We start from the raw sequence: 26,880 nt of genomic DNA, 5'->3' as shown, positions 1-26,880 counted from the left end.
AAACTGTCTTGTGACGAACCCATTGACGGACAGGGAGACCAAGTTCAAAACGTATAGTCCTTTCCCGGATAGCGGCTGGGGACTTTTCCCGGATAGTGGCTGGGGAATTTTCCCGGATAGCGGTAGGGAACTATTCTCGGATAGAAGCAGGGCACTTTCCCCAACTAGGTGGAAAATATTGTAATAACAGGGGAATTTAAAACAAAAACAAACATATGTAGATCTTGAAACGTTTATTCTCTTATGGAGGAGGATATACATGTAAAGGCCTATATATAAACTACGATGTACCACACTGGATTATGCCGAAGCTGACAACAAACAAGAGGAAAAAAGCAAAATGTAAGTCATTTTCAGATGTTCACCACACAGTAATGGGATAACTTAGTTCGCGGAATGGCGAGTCGGGTCTTAGCCGGGGTGAGCACTATTCCCCTAATTTCCAGATTGGTGGGGACACATTTTCCCGTGAGGGTCCACTTACTTGTAGAAATACACAGTAGATATGCTACCATAAGTTAACCATACCTGCTAATACAGTAGTGTGTTACACGACTAGATAATGCACACTGCATCATTTGGCTTTGTTTCCGCCCGTGAAGAATTAAGGATTTCCATTTCGCCATACATGTTCATTTCCTCTCATACCACATGGAAGGACTGGAAACTCTCCTGACACACGCTCATTAATGACAGTTACAAACTCCACAATTTCGTTTCACGAAACTAACACTGGAAGAATGTATAGAAAAAAAAAAGAATCGACAGCGTTGCAGAGTTATCCTTGGATACAGTTCCTGTACAGTTCAGGAGAGCTATCCTGGGATACAATTCCTGCAATGCGAAATCGCGCTTCAGGAGAGTTATCCTGGGATACAATTCCTGCAATGCGAAATCGCGATTCTCAACGCAAACTTCCTTCCGAATCAGAGGACTGGCGCGTGAATACCAGTATATGTAAAAAACTGTAAATCTCACGTTACATGAATTTCGAGGCATATCGAGGCGAGTAACAGTGTTTCCACTACACATGTACCACCGTAATGACATCACGTGGACTGCCATCAGCTCAACACGAATCGATTGATTTATTGATCTGATTGGTGTTTTACGCCGTACTCAAGAGTATTCCACTTATACGACAGCGACCATCATTACTCCGAGAGGAAACCGCGTACACTGGATGAAGTGCCACAAAATTCCTCACCGACATGTTGGCGCACGTGTACACATATACAGTGAAACAGTGTTCGGATATGGACTTGCTAACGGAAGACAAGTTTACACAGTCGGTGATGTAATCAGATACCGCTGGTATAAACCGTCCGTGTCAGTAAACATATACTAGTATGAATGAGCATTGAATGGATATCATAACCTTTGGTGGCCTCAAAATTGATGAATAATACTGCTGAAATATCACTTCACCACCGATTACAGTGTGATCTGGATGCTTCCAAACGTGAACATGTATAGTTCCTTGATTGCTGCTGAACGCAATACTGGAGAAAATTTACGGAGATGCTCGGCGTAAACCACCGACCTTTGGCAAGCCACAGACGAACTCTCCACATGCGCGACGCACAGATATGCACATCATACCGGTGAAGAACAAGTTGTCTTCAAGGAACATTAGACTTCGCTAACGACAATAAGAGCGTCGTCTATCGCCTAGAAGGGGGTGTTACTAGCGTCGTCTATCGCCTATAGGGGGATGTTACTAGCGTCGTCTATAGCCTATAGGGGGATGTTACTAGCGTCGTATATCGTCTAGAGGGGGATATTACTAGCGACGTCTATCGCCTAGAGGGGGATGATACTAGCGTCGTCTATCGCGCAGAGGGGGATGTTAATAGCGTCGTCTATCGCCCAGAGGGGGATGTTACTAGCGTCGTCTATCGCCTAGAGGGGGATGTTACTAGCGTCGTCTAGCGCATAGAGTGGGGTGTTACTAGCGTCGTCTAGCACACAGAGGGGGGTGTTACTAGCGTCGTCTATCGCCCAGAGGGGGATGTTACTAGCGTCGTCTAGCACATAGAGGGGGATGTTGCTAGCGTAGAATAGCGCAGAGGGGGGGATGTTACTAGCGTCGTCTAGTGCATAGAGGGGGATGTTACTAGCGTCGTCTAGCGCATAGAGGGGGGTGTTACTAGTGTCGTCTAGCACATAGAGGGGGGTGTTACTAGCGTCGTTTATCGCATAGAGGGGGATGTTACTAGCGTCGTCTATCGCATAGAGGGGGATGTCACTAGCGTCGTCTATCGCATAGAGGGGGATGTTACTATTTTCTTTTCTAAGGTCGGGTTTGAACCCGTACCTCGCGTCTTATCGACTAAAAGGCAAGCATTGCTGACCATTAGACCACTGCCCGATCTCTCTAAAATTATGAGCATTTATATTTCTATAATATGCGCCTCCAACAGAAGCAGTATGACAACACATATGTAAATAAGCAAATCGTACAGAATCGATAACAATACATGTACATATATGTAAATGCACACATATCTGTCTTACAAAATCTATGACAAGCTAAGAATGAGAATTTTACAATGAGAGACATTACCCGTCTAAAACATGCCGGTCCTAGCGCTGTACTCCACTATTCTTGTCTGCATAATTACGTCACTGTGTCTGCATCACTGCGTCCTTGTTTTGGTATAATTACGTCACTATTTCTGTATAGTTGTGCTGTAAATCAAAGAAGCCATCACCACAGCGCAACAGCAGACAATGGTGTGTTTTTACAGAGCTTGGCACCGGCGTGTATAGGTGAGAAATGTTGAGTGATTTGGCCCATTATATATGAATAACACTTTTGGCCAGAATTGGTATGTATGCGTAATATAGTAAATATAGAAATATCATAATATAACAGCAATATCCACATCAAAGGTAGAATACTTGAGCGTCATTTCCGAGAAATATATGTGAGACTACATGTATATGAATGTATATAATAATGTTAAAGAATACAAAATTTACCAAGGAAAAGCTGTTAAGGTATCAGCTAACCAATACACTACATGCATGAATATATATACCTACAAAATCACATGGTGTTATAATGTATAGCAACAAGTCTCCGCATATATGAATGTGACCAGCGGAAATAGATAACGCTGGGACAGAATTTCACTTTATAGAACAGCACCACAATATGGTTATGTCTGCGGATGACAAAGTTAAATAAAGTTCACATTAGATTTGACCTCAGCTATATACATTTGTAGCTGTACAAAAAATTTGCTTATACGGAACTTGGCAGATTTAATTGATGAAGTTGAGTCTTCTCCAAGACTTACACTGAACTAGTAAGATAGAGAAAAGAAGGAACCCATCCCAGGTTTAAACTCGCACTCCACAGTTGAAAGATCATTCCTCAAAGAGATTCTACTTAAAGTATCGTGCAAAACCTTGTAAAACAAAAACAACTAAAAGAAAAAAAAACAATTTTACATACATCTTGAATGAAAATGGCAATGATTCAGAGACAAAACGATGTAGAGATGACATGAATAACTCTACTCCCAAGCCACATGTGATAAGAGTTCATAATCACCGCAGTGACCTAATTCACTTATAGACAAAGCCAACGGGTCAAGGGAGATAATCTGGTTAAAAATGTTTTGGCCTGCTGAAAACCAAACCATGGCAGAGGAAAAAACAATCGTTCAACCCTTGTATTGAGAAGAAGGAATCAATTCAGAATACGGCAAGCGTCCGCGTTTTTGTAATATCTATAACTAAACTTTATAGTGAAGTTCCTTTCTGAGGATTGGGACATGTGAACAACGTATGAATGGGAACATTCCAGCGCATTATATGAGGTGTTAGCAATATCGTAAGCTATAAAAACATGCTACATGAAACTTCCACTGTCCCCCAAAACACATCCACACACACACAAAAAAGAACATTTCTGAGGCATTAAATGTCAGATTTACACAACAATGAAACATAATTTTCTTGATTAATAAACTATTTGTTCTTAAAAAAGATAAAAAAAGAAAAAGCAGTAACACAGAATACTAAAATCCCAAATATACATACATACACAAGTACATCAATGTATTTGAAGACAACTGAGCACCAAAATCCATTGTCATGCCAGTGTTTGTGTAGTTGGAACATTCTGTTTCTACAAGGCATTCGTGCAGGTTACAGACTTGAAAACATAACTGTTGTCAGATCTGACCAATACTAGCAATGTGTGTGATGTAAGACACCATGTGATTGGTCAGGATAGTCTGGCCACACACATCTGATGAATACTGGCAATGTGTGTGATGTAAGACACCATGTGATTGGTCAGGATAGTCTGGCCACACACATCTGATGAATACTGGCAATGTGTGTGATGTAAGACACCATGTGATTGGTCAGGATAGACTGGCCACACACATCTGACCAATACTGGGAATGTGTGTGTGATGTAAGACACCATGTGATTGGTCAGGATAGTCTGGCCACACACATCTGACCAATGCTGGGAATGTGTGTGTGATGTAAGACACCATGTGATTGGTCAGGAAAGACTGGCCACACACATCTGACCTTTCTAACCCGTGATACACAGGTGGGTTTGTTTAGACCAGGCTCATCACCAAATATATTCACATGTACATCTTGATATGTGTGCCTGTACAATCAACATTTACCCCAAAAATTGCTATTGGGGTCCATTCGAATAAAGCTATGCATATAGTAGATAAAAGCAATGAATTTTGTATGAACAAGGGATAATAGAATTCATTGATTATTAGAAACAAATGCTGAGGCAGAGTGAGGCACATTAATGTGAACCCACTGGCAATGGTGTTGTCCAAAATTTCCATACAAAAGTTGCACATGTAAATTGTAAGCACAACACTAACCATCCTGCCAGTAAACCTGTGTTGAGGGAGATAATGCTGTCAGTATCTCAGTCTTAAGCTTCACATTTCATGCTGGGCTGCATATGGGAGACTTGCAGGGAGAAGGACAGAGGGCACACAACATGGGATTACATGTACACGAGTTCTCTACAATATAAACCTCAGCTGTACAATACAAACCTCAGCTGAACGATGCAAACCTCAGGTGAACGATACAAACCTCAGCTGAACGATATAAACCTCAGCTGTACGATATAAACCTCAGCTGTGTGATGTAAACCTCAGCTGTATGATATAAACCTCAGCACCACAAGCTGGGTTGATTAACGGATTTCAACACTTGCCATATGATGGTGAGGTTAATATACCATTCCTAAGAGGTTTGTATCCCTCTGTTGGGTTTAAATTCTGTCAGATTTATAACTTTTCTGTGACGTTTCTATCTTTCAGTGGAATTTAAATCATCCTGTGAGGTTTCTATCATCCTGTGTGGTTTAAATCATCCTGTGAGGTTTAAATCATCCTGTGAGGTTTAAATCATCCTGTGAAGTTTAAATCATCCTGTTAGACATTATTATCCTCTTTCAAGGTTAAAAATATCCTATGAAGTCTTCATTCTTTCTGTGAGGTATTAAACTATCCTCTTACATTTAAACCATCCTGCAAAGTTGCAGTTCTCTGAAGTTCTTATTGTTTTGTGAGGCATTAATGTGGTTAACACACTCCTGTGAGGTTTAAATCATGCAATGTGGTTAACACACTCCTGTGAGGTTTAAACCATGAATGTGGTTAACACACTCCTGTGAGGTTTAAACCATGAATGTTGTTAACAAACTCCTGTGAGGTTTAAACCATGAGTGTGGTTAACACATTCCTGTGAGGTTTAAACCATGAATGTGGTTAACAATCTCCTGTGAGGTTTAAACCATGAGTGTGGTTAACAAACTTCTGTGAGGTTTAACCATGAGTGTGGTTAACAAACTTCTGTGAGGTTTAAACAGATCCAATAAAACTATGAAGGGTGAAGTACATGGACGTATCTAAAACGTTTGCAGATTTGTATTGTACAAAGAAGAGGAATGACAAATAAATCACGACATTTGACAGCTTTCTAATTATGAATATCTTGTTATAGTCAAAGGAATCTAAACTATGAAGAAAGGCTCTACAAAGTGGCAACTAAGAGCTATGCGTTAAAATACTTTTATTTACATGTAGTTTTTAAGATTTTTTTAAAGAGCGTTGAAAGGCATTCAAATATTTGAAAACTATGGTGGGCTTTATAAGGCATACGGATGGTATCAAGGAACTCTGACGTCAGGTCACCTTTTTTTCCTGATGTTCACCAGCAGAAAGGATTTTTTGGGAACATTATTCCAGTGATCTACCAGTGATGGATAAAAAGAATTTCGAACAGTCAGTGTTGTAATTAGATTTGTAATTAGAGTTATAAACCCTTCCTGTGACATCAGAGTACCAAGCTTCTGATAGTATCATCCACAGAATTCAAATGTTTGCGTGCCTTTAACTCTTTTCTCAAAAATCTAAAAAAATAAATGAAAATATATTTATGTATAATTGAAAGTGGTCCATTTAGTGATGCCTTTCGATTTTTAGAGGTGTTTGCCTTTACCACTGTGACTTTATGCAAATATGACTTTATCACACACAAAATGATCAACATGCAAATGGGTATTGCTTGAACAACATTGATCATAATCACTTTATGTTTTAAAAACAATTGGACAAGACTGGCAAAAAGTGAACATTTGTCAATGCTTAAAAGACATGCAGGAGCAAGAAAGAAAGGTATTAAATATCTTATATCATCTCTGCGCATGAATTTTCAGAAAAGATGACCCAATACCGTGAAGGAATGTGAAACAATGGTGGCTTGTTTATAAACCATGGTGGCTTCTTCACAAAACATGGTGACTTGTTCACAAACCATGGTGGCTTGTTTATAAACCATGGTGGCTTCTTCACAAACCATGGTGGCTTCTTCACAAAACATGGTGGCTTGTTCACAAACCATGGTGGCTTGGTCACAAAACATGGTGACTTGTTCACAAAACATGGTGGCTTGTTTATAAACCATGGTGGCTTCTTCACAAAACATGGTGGCTTGTTCACAAAACATGGTGACTTGTTCACAAAACATGGTGACTTCTTCACAAACCATGGTGGCTTGTTTATAAACAATGGTGGCTTGTTCACAAACCATGGTGGCTTGTTCACAAAACATGGTGACTTGTTCACAAAACATGGTGGCTTCTTCACAAAACATGGTGACTTGTTCACAAAACATGGTGACTTGTTCACAAAACATGGTGACTTGTTCACAAACCATGGTGGCTTGTTTCCCAAAACATGGTGACTTGTTCACAAACCATGGTGGCTTGTTCACAAAACATGGTGGCTTGTTCACAAACCATGGTGGCTTGTTCACAAACCATGGTGGCTTGTTCACAAACCATGGTCCCTGCTCTCCCCAACCACATGCACATGTATCTCATCATCAGCACAGCATCCAATCTAAAAAAAAAGTATAAATAAATTTACTTGTAACACAAATTAAAGTGACACATTATATATGTTTTGCACACGTTCAAAACTTGGAACAGTGACCTTAAATTGACACTTTTTGATCCATTCACACAAAACTGTGCACAGGTATTCAATAAATAAACACTAATAAACACTGACAATAAATATGTCATATATTTTGGGTACCAAATGTTCTCACAAAAGTTTCCATTACCTAGGGTAGTTAGTTTCCCAAATCCTATTTCTTCCCACCACAGTGCTGACTGCTGTTGGTTAAGTGAAATATTCTTGAGTAAGGTGTAAAACATGAATCAAATAAATAAATAAATAAAAAAAAACAATAGTATCAATGCAATATCCTTCATTTGTAAAATGTTATCAGGGAAGATTATCTGTTCAGTGACTGATAAACTGACTGTTGTTTTCAGGATTTCAGTTTAGTAAAACTCCAAACAAATGATGTTTTAGCTGGTAAACTACACACGTCTTCTTGTATCAGGCCAGCCTAATAGTCACCACAGCTCTGAACATCACTCAAGAGACATGCACAAGACAGCAAACATGACACCACACCAAAGTCACAGCTCTGCCTCTTTCAAGAGACACTTACAAGAGACATGTACAAGACACCAGATATGACACCACACCCAAGTCTTACATACAGCTCTGCCTCAGAGACAAGATATGTACAAGACACCAGAAATGACATCACACCAAGGTCCCACATTCAGCTCTTCTTCAGTGAAGAGACATTAACGTGATGCCATACATGACATCACACCGAAGCCATACATACAGGTCTGCATCTATTAAGAGACACATACAAGACACCAGACCAAAGTCACACATACAGCTCTGCGTCACTTAAGAGACATGTATAAGACACCAGACATGACATCACACCAAGGTCACACATACAGCTCTGCCTCAGTGAAGAAACATGTGCAAGACACCAAACATGACACCACATCAACCTCATACATACACTTCTGCCACAGTAAAGAGATATATACACAGCACGAGATATGAAACCACACCAAAGTAACACACACTGTACAGTCCTGAACCTAACTGAAAAAACATGTTCATGTACATGTGCAATGTAAAACACACCCTGACATCACATCAAAGTCATGCAGCTCATATGAACAGACAGACTGTATAGTCCTGAACCTCACTGAAGAAACATGTTCAAGTACGCGTGCAATGTAAAACACACCCTGACATCACGTCAAAGTCATGCAGCTCATATGAACACAGACAGACTGTACAGTCCTGAACCTCAATGAAGAAACATGTTCATGTTCATGTACATGTGCAATGTAAAACACACCCTGACATCACGTCAAAGTCATGCAGCTCATATGAACACAGACAGACTGTACAGTCCTGAACCTCAATGAAGAAACATGTTCATGTTCATGTACATGTGCAATGTAAAACACACCCTGACATCACGTCAAAGTCATGCAGCTCATATGAACAGACAGACTGTACAGTCCTGAACCTCACTGAAGAAACCTGTTCATGTACATGTGCAATGTAAAACACACCCTGACATCACATCAAAGTCATGCAGCTCATATGAACAGACAGACTGTACAGTCCTGAACCTCACTGAAGAAACATGTTCAAGTACATGTGCAATGTAAAACACACCCTGACATCACATCAAAGTCATGCAGCTCATATGAACACAGACAGACTGTACAGTCCTGAACCTCACTGAAGAAACATGTTCATGTACATGTGCAATGTAAAACACACCCTGACATCATATCAAAGTCATGCAGCTCATATGAACACAGACAGACTGTACAGTCCTGGACCTCACTGAAGAAACATGTTGATGTACATGTGCAATGTAAAACACACCCTGACACCACATCAAAGTCATGCTGCTCACACGTACACAGACAGACTGTACAGTCCTGAACCTCAATGAAGAAACTTGTTCATGTACATGTGCAATGTAAAACACACCCTCACATCACATCAAAGTCATGCTGCTCATATGAACACAGACAGACTGTACAGTCCTGAACCTCACTGAAGAAACCTGTTCATGTACATGTGCAATGTAAAACACACCCTGACACCACATCAAAGTCATGCTGCTCATATGAACACAGACAGACTGTACAGTCCTGAACCTCACTGAAGAAACATGTTCATGTACATGTGCAATGTAAAACACACCTTGACATCACATCAAAGTCATGCAGCTCATATGAACACAGACAGACTGTACAGTCCTGAACCTCACTGAAGACACATGTTCATGCGCAATGTAAAACACACCCTGACATCACATCAAAGTCATGCAGCTCATATGAACACAGACAGGCTGTACAGTCCTGAACCTCACTGAAGAAACATGTTCATGTTCATGTACATGTGCAATGTAAAACACACCCTGACATCATATCAAAGTCATGCAGCTCATACGTACACAGACAGACTGTACAGTCCTGAACCTCAATGAAGAAACATGTTCATGTTCATGTACATGTGCAATGTAAAACACACCCTGACATCACATCAAAGTCATGCTGCTCATATCAACACAGACAGACTGTACAGTCCTGAACCTCACTGAAGAAACATGTTCATGTACATGTGCAATGTAAAACACACCCTGACATCACATCAAAGTCATGCAGCTCATATGAACAGACAGACTGTACAGTCCTGAACCTCACTGAAGAAACATGTTGATGTACATGCGCAATGTAAAACACACCCTCACATCACATCAAAGTCATGCTGCTCATATCAACACAGACAGACTGTACAGTCCTGAACCTCACTGAAGAAACATGTTCATGTACATGTGCAATGTAAAACACACCCTGACACCACATCAAAGTCATGCAGCTCATATGAACAGACAGACTGTAAAGTCCTGAACCTCACTGAAGAAACATGTTGATGTACATGCGCAATGTAAAACACACCCTCACATCACATCAAAGTCATGCTGCTCATATCAACACAGACAGACTGTACAGTCCTGAACCTCACTGAAGAAACCTGTTCATGTACATGTGCAATGTAAAACACACCTTGACATCACATCAAAGTCATGCTTCTCATATGAACACAGACAGACTGTATAGTCCTGAACCTCACTGAAGAAACATGTTCATGTACATGTGCAATGTAAAACACACCTTGACATCACATCAAAGTCATGCAGCTCATATGAACACAGACAGACTGTACAGTCCTGAACCTCACTGAAGAAACATGTTCATGTACATGTGCAATGTAAAACACACCCTGACACCACATCAAAGTCATGCAGCTCATATGAACACAGACAGACTGTACAGTCCTGAACCTCACTGAAGAAACATGTTGATGTACATGCGCAATGTAAAACACACCCTGACATCACATCAAAGTCATGCTGCTCATATGAACACAGACAGACTGTACAGTCCTGAACCTCACTGAAGAAACATGTTCATGTAAAACACACCCTGACACCACATCAAAGTCATGCAGCTCATATGAACACAGACAGACTGTACAGTCCTGAACCTCACTGAAGAAACATGTTGATGTACATGCGCAATGTAAAACACACCCTGACACCACATCAAAGTCATGCAGCTCATATGAACACAGACAGACTGTACAGTCCTGAACCTCAATGAAGAAACCTGTTCATGTACATGTGCAATGTAAAACACACCCTGACACCACATCAAAGTCATGCAGCTCATATGAACACAGACAGACTGTACAGTCCTGAACCTCACTGAAGAAACATGTTCATGTACATGTGCAATGTAAAACACACCCTGACACCACATCAAAGTCATGCAGCTCATATGAACACAGACAGACTGTACAGTCCTGAACCTCACTGAAGAAACATGTTGATGTACATGCGCAATGTAAAACACACCCTCACATCACATCAAAGTCATGCAGCTCATATGAACACAGACAGACTGTACAGTCCTGAACCTCACTGAAGAAACATGTTCATGTACATGTGCAATGTAAAACACACCCTGACACCACATCAAAGTCATGCAGCTCATATGAACACAGACAGACTGTACAGTCCTGAACCTCACTGAAGAAACATGTTCATGTACATGCGCAATGTAAAACACACCCTGACATCACATCAAAGTCATGCTGCTCATATGAACAGACAGACTGTACAGTCCTGAACCTCACTGAAGAAACCTGTTCATGTACATGTGCAATGTAAAACACACCCTGACACCACATCAAAGTCATGCTGCTCATATGAACACAGACAGACTGTACAGTCCTGAACCTCACTGAAGAAACATGTTCATGTACATGTGCAATGTAAAACACACCCTGACATCACATCAAAGTCATGCAGCTCATATGAACAGACAGACTGTACAGTCCTGGACCTCACTGAAGAAACCTGTTCATGTACATGTGCAATGTAAAACACACCCTGACATCAGATCAAAGTCATGCTGCTCACACGTACACAGACAGACTGTACAGTCCTGAACCTCAATGAAGAAACTTGTTCATGTACATGTGCAATGTAAAACACACCCTGACACCACATCAAAGTCATGCAGCTCATATGAACACAGACCGACTGTACAGTCCTGAACCTCACTGAAGAAACCTGTTCATGTACATGTGCAATGTAAAACACACCCTGACATCAGATCAAAGTCATGCTGCTCACACGTACACAGACAGACTGTACAGTCCTGAACCTCAATGAAGAAACTTGTTCATGTACATGTGCAATGTAAAACACACCCTGACATCATATCAAAGTCATGCTGCTCATACGTACACAGACAGACTGTACAGTCCTGAACCTCAATGAAGAAACTTGTTCATGTACATGTGCAATGTAAAACACACCCTGACATCACATCAAAGTCATGCTGCTCATATGAACACAGACAGACTGTACAGTCCTGAACCTCACTGAAGAAACATGTTCAAGTACATGCGCAATGTAAAACACACCCTGACATCACATCAAAGTCATGCTTCTCATATGCTGCCCTTTCTCACTGAAGAGAACCTTTAAAGTCCCTTCATTTTATCCTGCTCATTGGGCCATTTTGCTTTCTAGGCTAAACCAAACGTTTCACCTTTTTTCTGTTGATATTATGTTGGTATCCCCTTGCAGCAGGCCAATGATAACAAACTAAAGCTGACATATTCATGGTGCTCTCTGCTAGGAAAACCATGTAAAAGACACCATACATGACACCTCAATTAATCTGAAACTAGCAGTACTTGACCCATCCTCTTAAGCATTAACACATGCTGCCATCCTGGCCACAAGACTGTCAATGATGAAGTCTTTAGGCATGACCTGACCTCAGCTCAGGGCGACAGGCATCTATGAAGTCTTTGGGCAGGACCTAACCTCAGCCCAGGATGACAGGCAGGTATAAAATCTTTAGGCATGACCTGACCTCAGCCTGGGAAGACAGGCAGGTATAAAGTCCTTAGGCATGACCTGACCTCAGCCCGGGAGGACAGACACGTATAAAGTCTTTAGGCATGACCTGACCTCAGTCCAGGACGACAGGCAGGTATAAAGTTTTTAGGCATGACCTGACCTCAGCCCGGGAGGACAGACACGTATAAAGTCTTCAGGCATGACCTGACCTCAGTCCAGGACGACAGGCAGGTATAAAGTTTTAGGCATGACCTCACCTCAGCCCAGGACGACAGGCAGGTATAAAGTATTTAGGCATGACCTGACCTCAGCCCAGGACGACAGGCATGACAGGCACATGTATGTACACTGTACCACTAGTCCAGAGAAATCTCCTGTTTCAAACAACTGCACTTACCTGACAAAATGTTTCTTGGCTCCTTACTGCGGTTTTGATCTATTTAACAAAGGACTTGGTTCCAGAAGCCGAGGACACCTACAGGGATCAGAAAAACCATGTAGCAAGTGGGCAAACGTGTGGGAAGCTTAGCATTTGTAAAAGTGATATTTTACACTGTTTGATATCTCTTTTGTTAATACATTTGATAAAAGAAACATTTTACTTCACAGCATTCCAGTCTGGGCTCAGTGGGACGACATCCTCCTAAAACATGTATACAAGTAGTACAGGATTACATTCCCGTCTCACCACAACAAGACAGTCATTAGTTACATGGTTACATGGTGATAGGAAACGGAACCTTATGGTGGAACAAATTTATCTTGCAAAGTCCCACCAATTCAGTGCAGAAGATTGATGTATAGGTGAATCACTTTAGCAATGTGACCACTGAATTCACAACCCAACAAAGGGAGATAACCTCCTCATCAGACATTTGGCGTTGTTCGCGGATTCAGGAATATATGTGTACCCCACATGACCATTGTTGTCCAATGAAAAGCTGAGCATTTTGTCTGATTGGGGGTAGACCTACAATATGTCCTGTATGATGTCACGCTACATACGCTATAAGTCTGTGTAACCAGTATTGGCCTACAGCTGACAACCATAAGTCTGTGTAAGCAGTGTCAGCCTACAGCTAACAACTGTAAGTCTGTGTAACCAGTATCGGCCTACAGCTGACAACCAAAAGACGGTGTAACCAGTATTGGCCTACAGCTAACAACTGTAAGTCTGTGTAACCAATATCGGCCTACAGCTAACAACCATAAGTCTGTGTAACCAGTATCGGCCTACAGCTGACAACCAAAAGACGGTGTAACCAGTATTGGCCTACAGCTAGCAACCATTTGTCTGTGTAACCAGTATCAGCCTACAGCTGACAACCAAAAGACGGTGTAACCAGTATTGGCCTACAGCTAGCAACTGTAAGTCTGTGTAACCAATATCAGCCTACAGCTAACAACTGTCAGTCTGTGTAACCAGTATCGGCCTACAGCTGACAACCAAAAGACGGTGTAACCAGTATTGGCCTACAGCTAGCAACCATTTGTCTGTGTAACCAGTATCAGCCTACAGCTGACAACCAAAAGACGGTGTAAACCAGTATTGGCCTACAGCTAGCAACCATTTGTCTGTGTAACCAGTATCGGCCTACAGCTGACAACCAAAAGACGGTGTAACCAGTATTGGCCTACAGCTAACAACTGTAAGTCTGTGTAACCAATATTGGCCTACAGCTAACACCCATAAGTCTGTGTAACTAGTATCGGCCTACAGGTAACAACTGTAAGTCTGTGTAACCAGTATCGGCCTAGAGCTAGCAACCATATGTCTGTGTAACCAGTATCGGCCTATAGCTAACAACTGTAAGTCTGTGTAACCAGTATCTGCCTACAGCTAACAACTGTAAGTCTGTGTAACCAGTATTGGCCTACAGCTAACAAATACAAGTCTGTGTAACCAGTATCGGCCTACAGCTAACAACTGTAAGTCTGTGTAACCAGTATCGACCTACAGGTAACAACTGTAAGTGTGAGTAATCAGTATTGGCCTACAGGTAACAACTGTAAGTCTGTGTAACCAGTATTGGCCTACAGGTAACAACCATAAGTCTGTGTAACCAGAATCGACCTACAGGTAACAACTGTAAGCCTGTGTAACCAGTACTGGCCTACAGTTAACAATTGTAAGTCTGTGTAACCAGTATTGGCCTACAGCTAACAACTGTAAGTCTGTGTAACCAGTATTGGCCTACAGCTAACAACTGTAAGTCTGTGTAACCAGTATTGGCCTACAGCTAACAACTGTAAGTCTGAGTAACCAGTATTGGCCTACAGGTAACAACTGTACAGCTACCAAAAAAAAAATAGTGCTTAACTTGTCAAAACACATACTGTATAAATAATAAATAACATATTGCACAATGAAGGTTAAATACCTTCAATATTTTGTCTTGTAAAATGGTGGAAATGATGACCCACTTGACGCTTCACATGTCGTGAGTTATTTCCACGTTTCACTAAAATTTTACTTCCATGCATGGTATTCAACCTTCAGTGTGCAATATCCTCTGTACAAGCACCATGTACATACAAATGTAGTATGCATACACCCCAATATTTACCATTTATCCTACATGTGTTTCAGGTCATATACTTAACACTATTCTTGATGAATGATGACAATTATAATGAACTACATCATCTATATGTACAAAAACTTACCTTTTCATTTATATTCCTGTCTGTGAGATCAGCCCTATCAGAGGTAAATATCAACACATGGTAAGGTGTGAAAACCTCTTCTAACCGACCTTTGTTCGTCGAGATCTTTGCCTTCGTGAAAGGTTTTACTTTTTCACCTACCCTGTAACAGTAGATTTGAGCACTTCATTGGCTGAGAAGTTGGGTGAGAATCTGGTTATGAAGTGAGAATTTGGTTATGAAGTGAGAATTTGGTTATGAGGTGAGAAATTAACCAGCTCAGAGTATGGCCAAGCTGAAGACATTTGAATGACTGGAGTTTGAACATCAACATTAAACTGATATGAGAGACACTGTACGCTTATCCTTATACTGATGCGTAGGAATACACATGTAGCTAGCAGGACGATCAAAAAAATTTACCATGAACAACACTATTTGACCCCTATAAAAGTGAAGAGTCCTCAAAAACAAAATCCTTGGCAGTTTCTGTAAAATTTTCGTGATGTGACGTGATATATCCCTTATGTGATGATGAATCAGACAGACTTGACGTTGAGTAAGGCAGTAATACTGGAATGACCTCATACGCGTTTGACAGTACAACCTCATTTGTGGCTATACATCAGCGATGGGTGACGTCACGTCTTCTTGCGCGATGTCAGAAAACTTTTCTTTCCGTGTTATCCTTGTGGAGGAAAATCAGGAAATGAAGCAGGCAAAAACCAGACAGAAAAAGAGGAAACCAGATGGAAGAAGAGGAAACCAGACAAAGTGAAATGAAACCAGCTAGAAAGAAAAAGATAAGGCAGGATGACACATATAGATAGAGCCAGATAGAGAAAGAGGAAGCAAACAAGGGTGGAGGAAACTGGGGAGGCAGAAGGAAACCAGGTAAGTAAGGAAGAAATCAGGTATGCCAGGAAGAAACCAGGTAGATCAGAAGAAAACCAGGCAGGCCAGACAGAAAAAGAGGAAAGCAGACTGAAGAAGAGGAAACCAGACATAGTGAGACGAAACCAGCTAGAAAAAAGAAGATAAGGCAGGATGACACATATAGATAGAGCCAGATAGAGAAACAGGAAGCAAACAAGGATGGAGGAAACTGGGGAGGCAGGAGGAAACCAGGAAAGTAAGGAAGAAAACCAGGCAGACCAGGAAGAAGTCAGATAAGTGATGTGGAAACCCTTCAGGTCAGAAAGAAAACAGGTAGATGGGGAGGAATTCATGCAGGTGAGGAGGGAGCCAGGCAGGTGAGGGAGATGCCAGAGAGGTGAGGAGGCTGTCAGACAGGTAATGAGGAAGTCAGGAAGGTAAGGGGGATGCCAGGCAGGTGAGGAGGAAAACAGGCCAGTGAGGAGGAAGCCAGACAGGTAAGCAGGAAGCGATGTATGTAGGTAGGAAACCAGATAGGTGAAGAGGAAGACAGAGAGATGAGGAGGAAGCCAGTGAGGTGAGGAGAAAACCAGAAAGGTGAGGAGGAAAACAGACCGGTGAGGAGGAAACCAGACTGGTGAGGAGGATGCCAGACCTGTGAGGAGGACGCCAGGCCATTGAGGAGGACGCCAGACCAGTGTGGAAGATGCCAGACATGTGAGGAAGAAGCCAGGCAGGTGAGGATGAACCAAGGCAGGTCAGGAGAAAGCCAGGCAGGTGACTAGGAAGCCAGGTAGGTCAGGAGGACACCAGGCAGGTCAGGAGGAAGCCAGGCAGGTGATTAGAAAGCCATGTAGGTCAGGAGGAAGCCAGGTAGGTTAGGAGGAAGCCAGGCAGGTGAGTAGAAAGCCAGGCAGGTCAGGAGGAAGCCAGGTAGGTTAGGAGGACTCCAGATAAGTGAGCAGGAAGACAGACCAGTGAGGAAGAAGCCAGGCAGGTGATTTGGAAGCCAGGCAGGTCAGGAGGAAGCCAGGCAGAAGAATAGGAAGCCAGGCAGAAGAATAGGAAGCCAGGTAGGTCAGGAGGAAGCCAGGCAGGTGAGAGGAAGCCAGGCAGGTCAGGAGGAAGCAAGGCAGGTCAGGAGAACACCAGACAAGTGAGCAGGAAGACAGATCAGTGACGAAGAAGCCAGGCAGGTGATTTGGAAGCTAGGCAGGTCAGGAGGAAGCCAAGCAGAAGAATAGGAAGCCAGGCAGAAGAATACGAAGCCAGGTAGGTCAGGAGGAAGCCAGGTAGGTCAGGAGGAAGCCAGGTAGGTCAGGAGGAAGCCAGGCAGGTGAGAGGAAGCCAGACAAGTGAGGAAGAAGCCAGGCAGGTGAGGATGAACCAAGGCAGGTCAGGAGTAAGCCAGGTAGGTCAGGAGGAAGCCAGACAGAAGAAGGCATACATGTACTTTGAATATGCTATCCCACTCACCACTGGATGTAGACAAACTTAACAGTGACAATATCATCAACTTTGTCAGTAACCCTGTAGAGCCCGTAAAGCACCAAGTCATCCGCCAGGTGTGGAATCATCTCTGTGATGTCACCCTCACCCTGTGCCAGACAGTCCAGAGGACCTTTAGGGTTGTTGTCACGGTAACAAGCCAGCATCCAGCGCTGCTGCTCAGCATCATGTCTCACAGCCGCGATGTTCTCCAGCACGTCATTGGACACTTCAATACTGGCCGTTTCTTTGCTGATGAAAACTCCGCCAGCTTTTTGACGATCTCTCTGTGGGAGTTGTGATGCGACAAAGCCGCGTTTCTGTCTTCCTGATGCAACATCATTATCAAGAACCTTTGATGTAGTACCTGATGTCTCATCCAACTGAGAAAAAAAGAATGAAAGTAAACTTCCATTTGAGGTTCTGAGTAAATGGTGATAAAACATTCAGAATTTGGCATAAGTATTCAACATTGTGAAATCTAACAAAATATTTATACAATAATAAACAAACAACTGCAATCTTGAAGCTAATTTATTTTTTGACTGATCTTCACACACCTGTTCTATGATGCTGAAGTCCTCTCTCTGACTGATCTCCACTCACCTGGCATTCTCTGATGCTGAAGTTCTCTCTTTGACTGGTCTCCACTCACCTGGCATTCTCTGATGCTGAAGTCCTCTCTCTGACTGGTCTCCACTCACCTGGCATTCTCTGATGCTGAAGTCCTCTCTCTCTGACTGGTCTCCACTCACCTGGCGTTCTATGATGCTGAAGTCCTCTCTCTGACTGGTCTCCACTCACCTGGCATTCTCTGATGCTGAAGTCCTCTCTCTGACTGGTCTCCACTCACTTGGCATTCTCTGATGCTGAAGTCCTCTCTCTGACTGGTCTCAACTCACCTGGCGTTGTATGATGCTGAAGTCCTCTCTCTGACTGGTCTCCACTCACCTGGCATTCTCTGATGCTGAAGTCCTCTATCTGACTGGTCTCCACTCACCTGGCGTTCTATGATGCTGAAGTCCTCTCTCTGACTGGTCTCCACTCACCTGGCATTCTATGATGCTGAAGTCCTCTCTCTGACTGGTCTCCACTCACCTGGCATTCTCTGATGCTGAAGTCCTCTCTCTGACTGGTCTCCACTCACCTGGCATTCTCTGATGCTGAAGTCCTCTCTCTGACTGGTCTCCACTCACCTGGCATTCTCTGATGATGATGTCCTCTCTCTTACTGGTCTCCACTCACCTGGTGTTCTATGGTGCTGAAGTCCTCTCTCTGACTAGTCTCCACTCACCTGGTGTTCTGTGATGCTGAAGTCCTCTCTCTGACTGGTCTCCACTCACTTGGCGTTCTCTGATGCTGAAGTCCTCTCTCTGACTGGTCTCCACTCACCTGGCATTCTCTGATGCTGAAGTCCTCTCTCTGACTGGTCTCCACTCATCTGGCATTCTGTGATGCCGATGTCCTCTCTCTGACTGGTCTCCACTCACTTGGCATTCTCTGATGCTGAAGTCCTCTCTCTGACTGGTCTCCACTCACTTGGCGTTCTCTGATGCTGAAGTCCTCTCTCTGACTGGTCTCCACTCACCTGGCATTCTCTGATGCTGAAGTCCTCTCTCTGACTGGTCTCCACTCACTTGGCATTCTCTGATGCCGATGTCCTCTCTGACTAGTCTCCACTCACCTGGCATTCTGTGATGCTGAAGTCCTCTCTCTGACTGGTCTCCACTCACTTGGCATTCTCTGATGCTGAAGTCCTCTCTCTGACTGATTTCCACTCACCTGGCGTTGCATGATGCTGAAGTCCTCTCTCTGACTGGTCTCCACTCACCTGGCATTCTCTGATGCTGAAGTCCTCTCTCTGACTGGTCTCCACTCATCTGGCATTCTGTGATGCCGATGTCCTCTCTCTGACTGGTCTCCACTCACCTGGCGTTGTGTGATGCTGAAGTCCTCTCTCTGACTGGTCTCAACTCACCAGGCATTCTCTGATGCTGAAGTTCTCTCTCTGACTGGTCTCCACTCACCTGGCGTTCTCTGATGCTGAAGTCCTCTCTCTGACTGGTCTCCACTCACCTGGCATTCTATGATGCTGAAGTCCTCTCTCTGACTGGTCTCCACTCACCTGGCATTCTCTGATGCTGAAGTCCTCTCTCTGACTGGTCTCCACTCACCTGGCATTCTCTGATGCTGAAGTCCTCTCTCTGACTGGTCTCCACTCACCTGGCATTCTCTGATGCTGAAGTCCTCTCTCTGACTGGTCTCCACTCACCTGGTGTTCTATGATGCTGAAGTCCTCTCTCTGACTGGTCTCCACTCACCTGGTGTTCTATGATGCTGAAGTCATCTCTCTGACTGGTCTGCTCTCACCTGGCGTTGCGTGATGCTGAAGTCCTCTCTCTGACTGGTCTCCACTCACCTGGTGTTCTATGGTGCTGAAGTCCTCTCTCTGACTGGTCTGCACTCACCTGGCGTTGCGTGATGCTGAAGTCCTCTCTCTGACTGGTCTCCACTCACCTGTGGTTCTGTTATGCTACAGTCCTCTCTCTTACTGGTCTCCACTCACCTGGCGTTCTATGATGCTGAAGTCTAAGTCCTCTCTCTGACTGGTCTCCACTAACAGGTGATAAGGGTTAAAATACTCCTGTACACTTCCTTGAACAACTCCGTAGCGCCCCTTCTTACCAAACGGTACCTGATCACCTATCCTGGAAGAGAATTATACATCACAGTTAGAGCTACATATATCAGTGGTACTGGATTTACCTAACGGTACCTGATCACCTATCCTGGAAGAGAATTATACATTCACAGTTAGAGCTACATATATCAGAGGTACTGGATTTACCTAACGGTACCTGATCACCTATCCTGGAAGAGAATTATACATTCACAGTTAGAGCTACATATATCAGTGGTACTGGATTTACCTAACAGTACCTGATCACCTATCCTGGAAGAGAATTATACATTCACAGTTAGAGCTACATATATCAGAGGTACTGGATTTACCTAACTGTACCTGATCACCTATCCTGGAAGAGAATTATACATCACAGTTAGAGCTACATATATCAGTGGTACTGGATTTACCTAACGGTACCTGATCACCTATCCTGGAAGAGAATTATACATTCACAGTTAGAGCTACATATATTAGATGTACTGGATTTACCTAACGGTACCTGATCACTTATCCTGGAAGAGAAGTATACATCACAGTTAGAGCTACATATATCAGAGGTACTGGATTTACCTAACAGTACCTGATCACCTATCCTGGAAGAGAATTGTACATTCACAGTTAGAGCTACATATATCAGAGGTACTGGATTTACCTAACGGTACCTGATCACTTATCCTGGAAGAGAATTATACATCACAGTTAGAGCTACATATATCAGTGGTACTGGATTTACCTAACGGTACCTGATCACTTATCCTGGAAGAGAATTATACATTCACAGTTAGAGCTACATATATCAGAGGTACTGGATTTACCTAACGGTACCTGATCACCTATCCTGGTAGAGAATTATACATCACAGTTAGAGCTACATATATCAGAGGTACTGGATTTACCTAACTGTACCTGATCACCTATCCTGGAAGAGAATTATACATTCACAGTTAGAGCTACATATATCAGAGGTACTGGATTTACCTAACGGTACCTGATCACCTATCCTGGAAGAGAATTATACATTCACAGTTAGAGCTACATATATCAGTGGTACTGGATTTACCTAACTGTACCTGATCACCTATCCTGGAAGAGAATTATACATTCACAGTTAGAGCTACATATATCAGAGGTACTGGATTTACCTAACGGTACCTGATCACCTATCCTGGAAGAGAATTATACATTCACAGTTAGAGCTACATATATCAGAGGTACTGGATTTACCTAACGGTACCTGATCACCTATCCTGGAAGAGAATTATACATTCACAGTTAGAGCTACATATATCAGTGGTACTGGATTTACCTAACGGTACCTGATCACCTATCCTGGAAGAGAATTATACATTCACAGTTAGGGCTACATATATCAGACAAACAAGACACTGGAGGAGAGACAAACATGACACTGGAGGAGAGACAAACATGACACTAGAGAAGAGACAAACATGACACTGAAGGAGAGACAAACATGACACTGGAGGAGAGACAAACACGACATTGGAGGAGAGACAAACAAGACAGTGGAGGAGAGGCAAAAATGACAGTGGTGGAGAAAGTACCTAACTGCTGAATGAAGACAAACATGACAGTGGAAGAGAGGGTACCTCACCAGTGAATGTAGACAAACATGACAGTGGAGGAGAGGGTGGCTTACCAGTGAATGTAGACAAACTTGATAGTGGAGGAGAAGGTGGCTAACAGTGAATGTAGACAAACTTGACAGTGGAGGAGAGGGTACCTAACCGCTGAATGAAGACAAACATGACAGTGGAGGAGAGGGTAGCTTACCAGTGAATGTAGGCAAACATGACAGTGGAGCAGAGGGTAGCTTACCAGTGAATGTAGACAAACATGACAGTGGAGGAGAGGGCAGCTACCAGTGAATGAAGACAAACTTGACAGTGGGGGAGAGGGTAGCTTACCAGTGAATGTAGACAGACTTGATAGTGGAGGAGAGGGTAGCTTACCAGTGAATGTAGACAAACATGACAGTGGAGGAGATAGTAGCTACCAGTGAATGAAGACAAACTTGACAGTGGCGGAGAGGGTAACTTACCAGTGAATGTAGACAAACATGACAGTGGAGGAGAGGGTAGCTTACCAGTGAATGTAGACAAACTTGATAGTGGAGGAGAGGGTAGCTTACCAGTGAATGAAGACAAACCTGATAGTGGAGGAGAGGGCAGCTACTAGTGAATGAAGACAAACATGACAGTGGAGGAGAGGGTAGCTTACCAGTGAATGTAGACAAACATGACAGTGGAGCAGAGGGTAGCTTACCAGTGAATGTAGACAAACATGACAGTGGAGGAGAGGGTAGCTACCAGTGAATGAAGACAAACTTGACAGTGGCGGAGAGGGTAACTTACCAGTGAATGTAGACAAACATGACAGTGGAGGAGAGGGTAGCTTACCAGTGAATGTAGACAAACTTGATAGTGGAGGAGAGGGTAGCTTACCAGTGAATGTAGACAAACTTGACAGTGGAGGACATGTCAAATGTTCGCTCGTATCGGGACAGTATGTATAGTACTTGAGTATCATCTACTTCCGTTGCAAGGTCCGAAACGTTTTGTCCGACTTTAATGAGACGAAGTTTGCTGGGGTCTCCCTCAACATGAGCTACGATCAGGTATTTATCGTCTGTGCCATCTTTGCGCACGGTCGCCACGGCAGATTTGAATTCCTGCAGATCATCGAATGCTGCAGTTGTTGTCATCTTGATCTTGCCAAGATCAATGTTTTCCTGATTCAACAGCACAGTTTATACCTAAAAAAGAAAATACCATGTATAAACTTAAAAACGTGTACCAAAACCTTTCAGGAAAAAAAAATACTAATAATAAAAAAACAACTGAAACTGTTCGTCAGTCGTGTTCAAATACGTTATCTTTTTACCCTGATACATTTGTAGTTCTGACTAGATTCAGGCGATAGTTCTGACTTGACTCAGGTGATTGGTCAAAGATCTGATTAGACTCAGGAGATAGTTCTGATGAAACTCAGGTGATTAGTCACAGATCTGACTAGACTCAGGTCATAGCTCTGACTAGGCTGAGGTCATAGTCCTAACTACACTCAGGTGATTGGTCAAAGATCTGACTAGATTCAGGTCACAGTTCTGACTAGGTTCAGGTCATAGCTCTGACTACACTCAGGTCATAGTCCTTACTACACTCAGGTCATAGTCCTGACTCCGGTCATTTATAACAGCTTTGACTACACTCAGGTCATAGCCCTGACTCAGGTCATTATAATAGCTCTGACTACACTCAGGTCATAGTCCTGACTCCGGTCATTATAACAGCTCTGACTACACTCAGGTCATAGCCCTGACTCAGGTCATTATAATAGCTCTGACTACACTCAGGTCATAGTCCTGACTCCGGTCATTTATAACAGCTCTGACTACACTCAGGTCATAGTCCTGACTCCGGTCATTATAATAGCTCTGACTGCAGGGGTCAAAATGTTTGACATTTTTATTTCTTCAGAATGATGGCCTTGACAAGAAATTGAAGTCACCCAATGTGATGTAAAGGTATGAAACTTATTGTATCTTATTTATACATGTATCATTGTAAAAAGATACTTGTCCCTTATTTAGACTGACATGTCTATGGGCTAAATGTGCAGTCTACATAGACAGGCTTCCAAAGGTAGTCAGTACACTGGTGTCACAGTATGTATATAGACACTGTACATAATACAAACTCCTTCAAATATTGCCTGATTGCAACAGAATTTACTTCCATGTGTGCTGTAAATGTGGTTCAGGGCAATTAAAATACGTTCCACAACTAACAAATGTGGTTCAGGATAATTCAGATAAGTTCCACAACCAACAAATGTGGTTCAGGATAATTGAAATACGGTCCACAACCAACAAATGTGGTTCAGGATAATTGAAACATGTTCCACAACCAACAAATGTGGTTCAGGATAATTCAGATAAGTTCCACAACCAACAAATGTGGTTCAGGACAATTGAAATACATTTCACAACCAACAAATGTGGTTCAGGATAATTGAAATATGTTTCACAACCAACAAATGTGGTTCAGGACAAATGAAATAAGTTCCACAACCAACATATAGGGGCACTGTTATGACTCATTACAGAAATGTGATGAATGTCACCTTATATCATACTGCCCCTTATGTTTATACCATTACAAGGGTATTACATTTTTCAAGCATGGATTTGATTACACATAGTAGTCTACCATTACATATATCTCTACATGTATTTTACTGAACCCCTCCTGGACCATTGCTTTAGCCACGAAATCAGATGTGAACTTCTAATACTGGTTGGGTCTAGTTCATAGCCGAGACAACATCCATAATAAAATTTTTACTGTTGATTTTTACACTGTATATCGCATAATATGCAGCCAATATTGCTAATGCAGTATCCAAACACTGATACAATGTTATAATTGAGCGTATGAGTCGTCCAGGCTAAGGATGTCCAGTGGTCTCCGAGTATCGTAAAATATAAGCCATTCTTAAAGCGATTTTCAGGCTACCACTGAATGTACAAGAGTGATTTGCTTGGAAAATGTAAGAGTATACAAATCACATGTATGTCTCTCTTATATACAAGAGTAATGGCGCCAGGTAAATAAGCTCGAAAGAACGAGTTTGACAAGGATTTGAACCGTGGCTACAAATGATGTAAGGCCACACGCGTATCTGGCCTTCACCGGAGCGTGTCACTTCGTGGTCACGGAGGTGCATTCAAATTTCGTGTTAAGTTTGTTAAGATCATAACTTTAAGTCTAACGCTAGTCCAACCATACTTTCTGTACAATCAACTACACCTAATCCTAAATTTCAACAACGCGCCTTATATGGGCACACATTTTTCCACAGTGTACATGTTGTTGTTGTTGCTGTCAAAATCTGATTACCTGGAGCCAACAACATAGTGTTCGAATCAAGCCGACTGATTTCAGTCCAGTAGTAACATCAGAACGAATGAATTCACAACGTCCATCATGAAATCCAGCGTTTACTGACAATGGCCTTACCTGGAAGATCCTGGATATCTCGTGTCTTGTGTCCCCAGCCGCCGTGTCAACTCATCAACCGGTTATTAACCGTGGTAAAATTAACACGCCTTCGCTGGGGTCCGGAAATGAAACATGCAGGCACGCATGCCGACAAGAGTTATGTCCCCTGGTATGTGTCACAGTCCTTTTGATACTGGAATGCGGACATCAATGCTCGCAGGAAGCAGGAAAGTTGTGTGTTGAGGTGGCGGTGGTGGAAGTGACGAGGAGGGGTCACATTAAAAGCTGGTAATAACACCGTGAATGCTATGTTAGTAACACAAAATCAAAATATATATACGTGTAGCATCGTCATATCAAATGTCCTGGTTTCTAGATCTGAGCATACATCTAGAGTCACATTGTATTAAATTCAACCGAGGACTTAATTTCATATCTAGGACTATTCGGGCAAATTAAACTACCGTAATCAATGTATGAACCAAAATAGAAGTTCAATCATTTGATGTTTAACTGATGGTATGTAGGCCTAACTAGTAGGATAGAGTAGCTCGCTCTTGAGTTTATCCTATGAGTTAGGCATGTATAGGCCTGCCTAGTAGGAAAATTAGCTTGCTCTTGAGTTTATCCTACAAGTTAGGCCTGTATTGGCCTGTCCAGTAGGACAAACTGGCTCCCTCTTGAGTTTATACTACAAGTTAGGCATATACATCAATTAAAATGTCTCATGGTTGAATTTCTATTTTGGTTCATAAATTGAGTGCGGCAGTTTAATTTCCCCGAATAGTCTAAGATATTTGATGTACCCAGCAACACCAGGACGCTTCAGCAAGAGGAGTTCACGTAGGTGAATGTTGTATGATGAAGCAGCCCTGACTCTTATAATGGCGTCGTTTGTTTTTTATCTGGGCAGATTTTCGGAACTGAAATTTATTTGTGTTCATGTAAATTCATCCTGCTGAGAATGGTTTCAGTGTTATTTGAGATAAATGATCACGTGATTGCTGCTTTGGTGGCCGGTAGGCCTATGGACAAATACTTCGGAGATATAATTCTCTTTCTTTCCATGTTTTTATTTTTTCTCCAAGATTCTGAAGAACATAGTGTTCTTAAAAAGAGCAAACAAACTCAGCTTCGTACATGTAACATTACAAATATTTACAACACAGCCAGTAGAGCATCAGGTATTGACGCTGTATACATGAATATGTGTTCAGTTCCACCTGAGTGACGAGACTTTATCTTCTGCATAATTACCTCGGTAGTCTTGGAGACTGAAAATGGTACAATCTTACAAATTCA

The 26,880-nt window shown here is 42.5% G+C and overlaps 1 protein-coding gene across 2 annotated transcripts in view; it reads right to left on the bottom strand.

The window, feature by feature from the left end:
• LOC135480775 (uncharacterized) overlaps positions 1 to 25,658 on the bottom strand; it is a 32,634-nt gene extending 6,976 nt beyond the window's left edge. The window contains exons 1-7 of one of the 2 annotated variants that reach the window (XM_064760698.1): positions 25,597 to 25,658; positions 23,020 to 23,330; positions 20,438 to 20,579; positions 17,860 to 18,254; positions 15,529 to 15,670; positions 13,259 to 13,336; positions 7,133 to 7,412 (exon numbers count right to left, since the gene is read on the bottom strand). In XM_064760698.1, coding sequence (XP_064616768.1) covers positions 13,298 to 13,336; positions 15,529 to 15,670; positions 17,860 to 18,254; positions 20,438 to 20,579; positions 23,020 to 23,279 — 978 coding nt within the window. In that variant the 5' untranslated portion in view covers positions 23,280 to 23,330; positions 25,597 to 25,658 and the 3' untranslated portion in view covers positions 7,133 to 7,412; positions 13,259 to 13,297. Of the gene's footprint in view, positions 1 to 7,132; positions 7,413 to 13,258; positions 13,337 to 15,528; positions 15,671 to 17,859; positions 18,255 to 20,437; positions 20,580 to 23,019; positions 23,331 to 25,596 lie in introns of those variants that run through there. The other variant, XM_064760699.1, reaches the window with a different exon arrangement.
• Positions 25,659 to 26,880: the final 1,222 nt, after the last annotated feature.

The sequence above is a fragment of the Liolophura sinensis genome, chromosome 13 (genome assembly GCF_032854445.1).
Source record: "Liolophura sinensis isolate JHLJ2023 chromosome 13, CUHK_Ljap_v2, whole genome shotgun sequence".
Taxonomy (NCBI): domain Eukaryota; kingdom Metazoa; phylum Mollusca; class Polyplacophora; order Chitonida; family Chitonidae; genus Liolophura; species Liolophura sinensis.
Note: the sequence above shows the minus strand (reverse complement) of the source record. Positions and strands in the feature narration are given on the sequence as shown.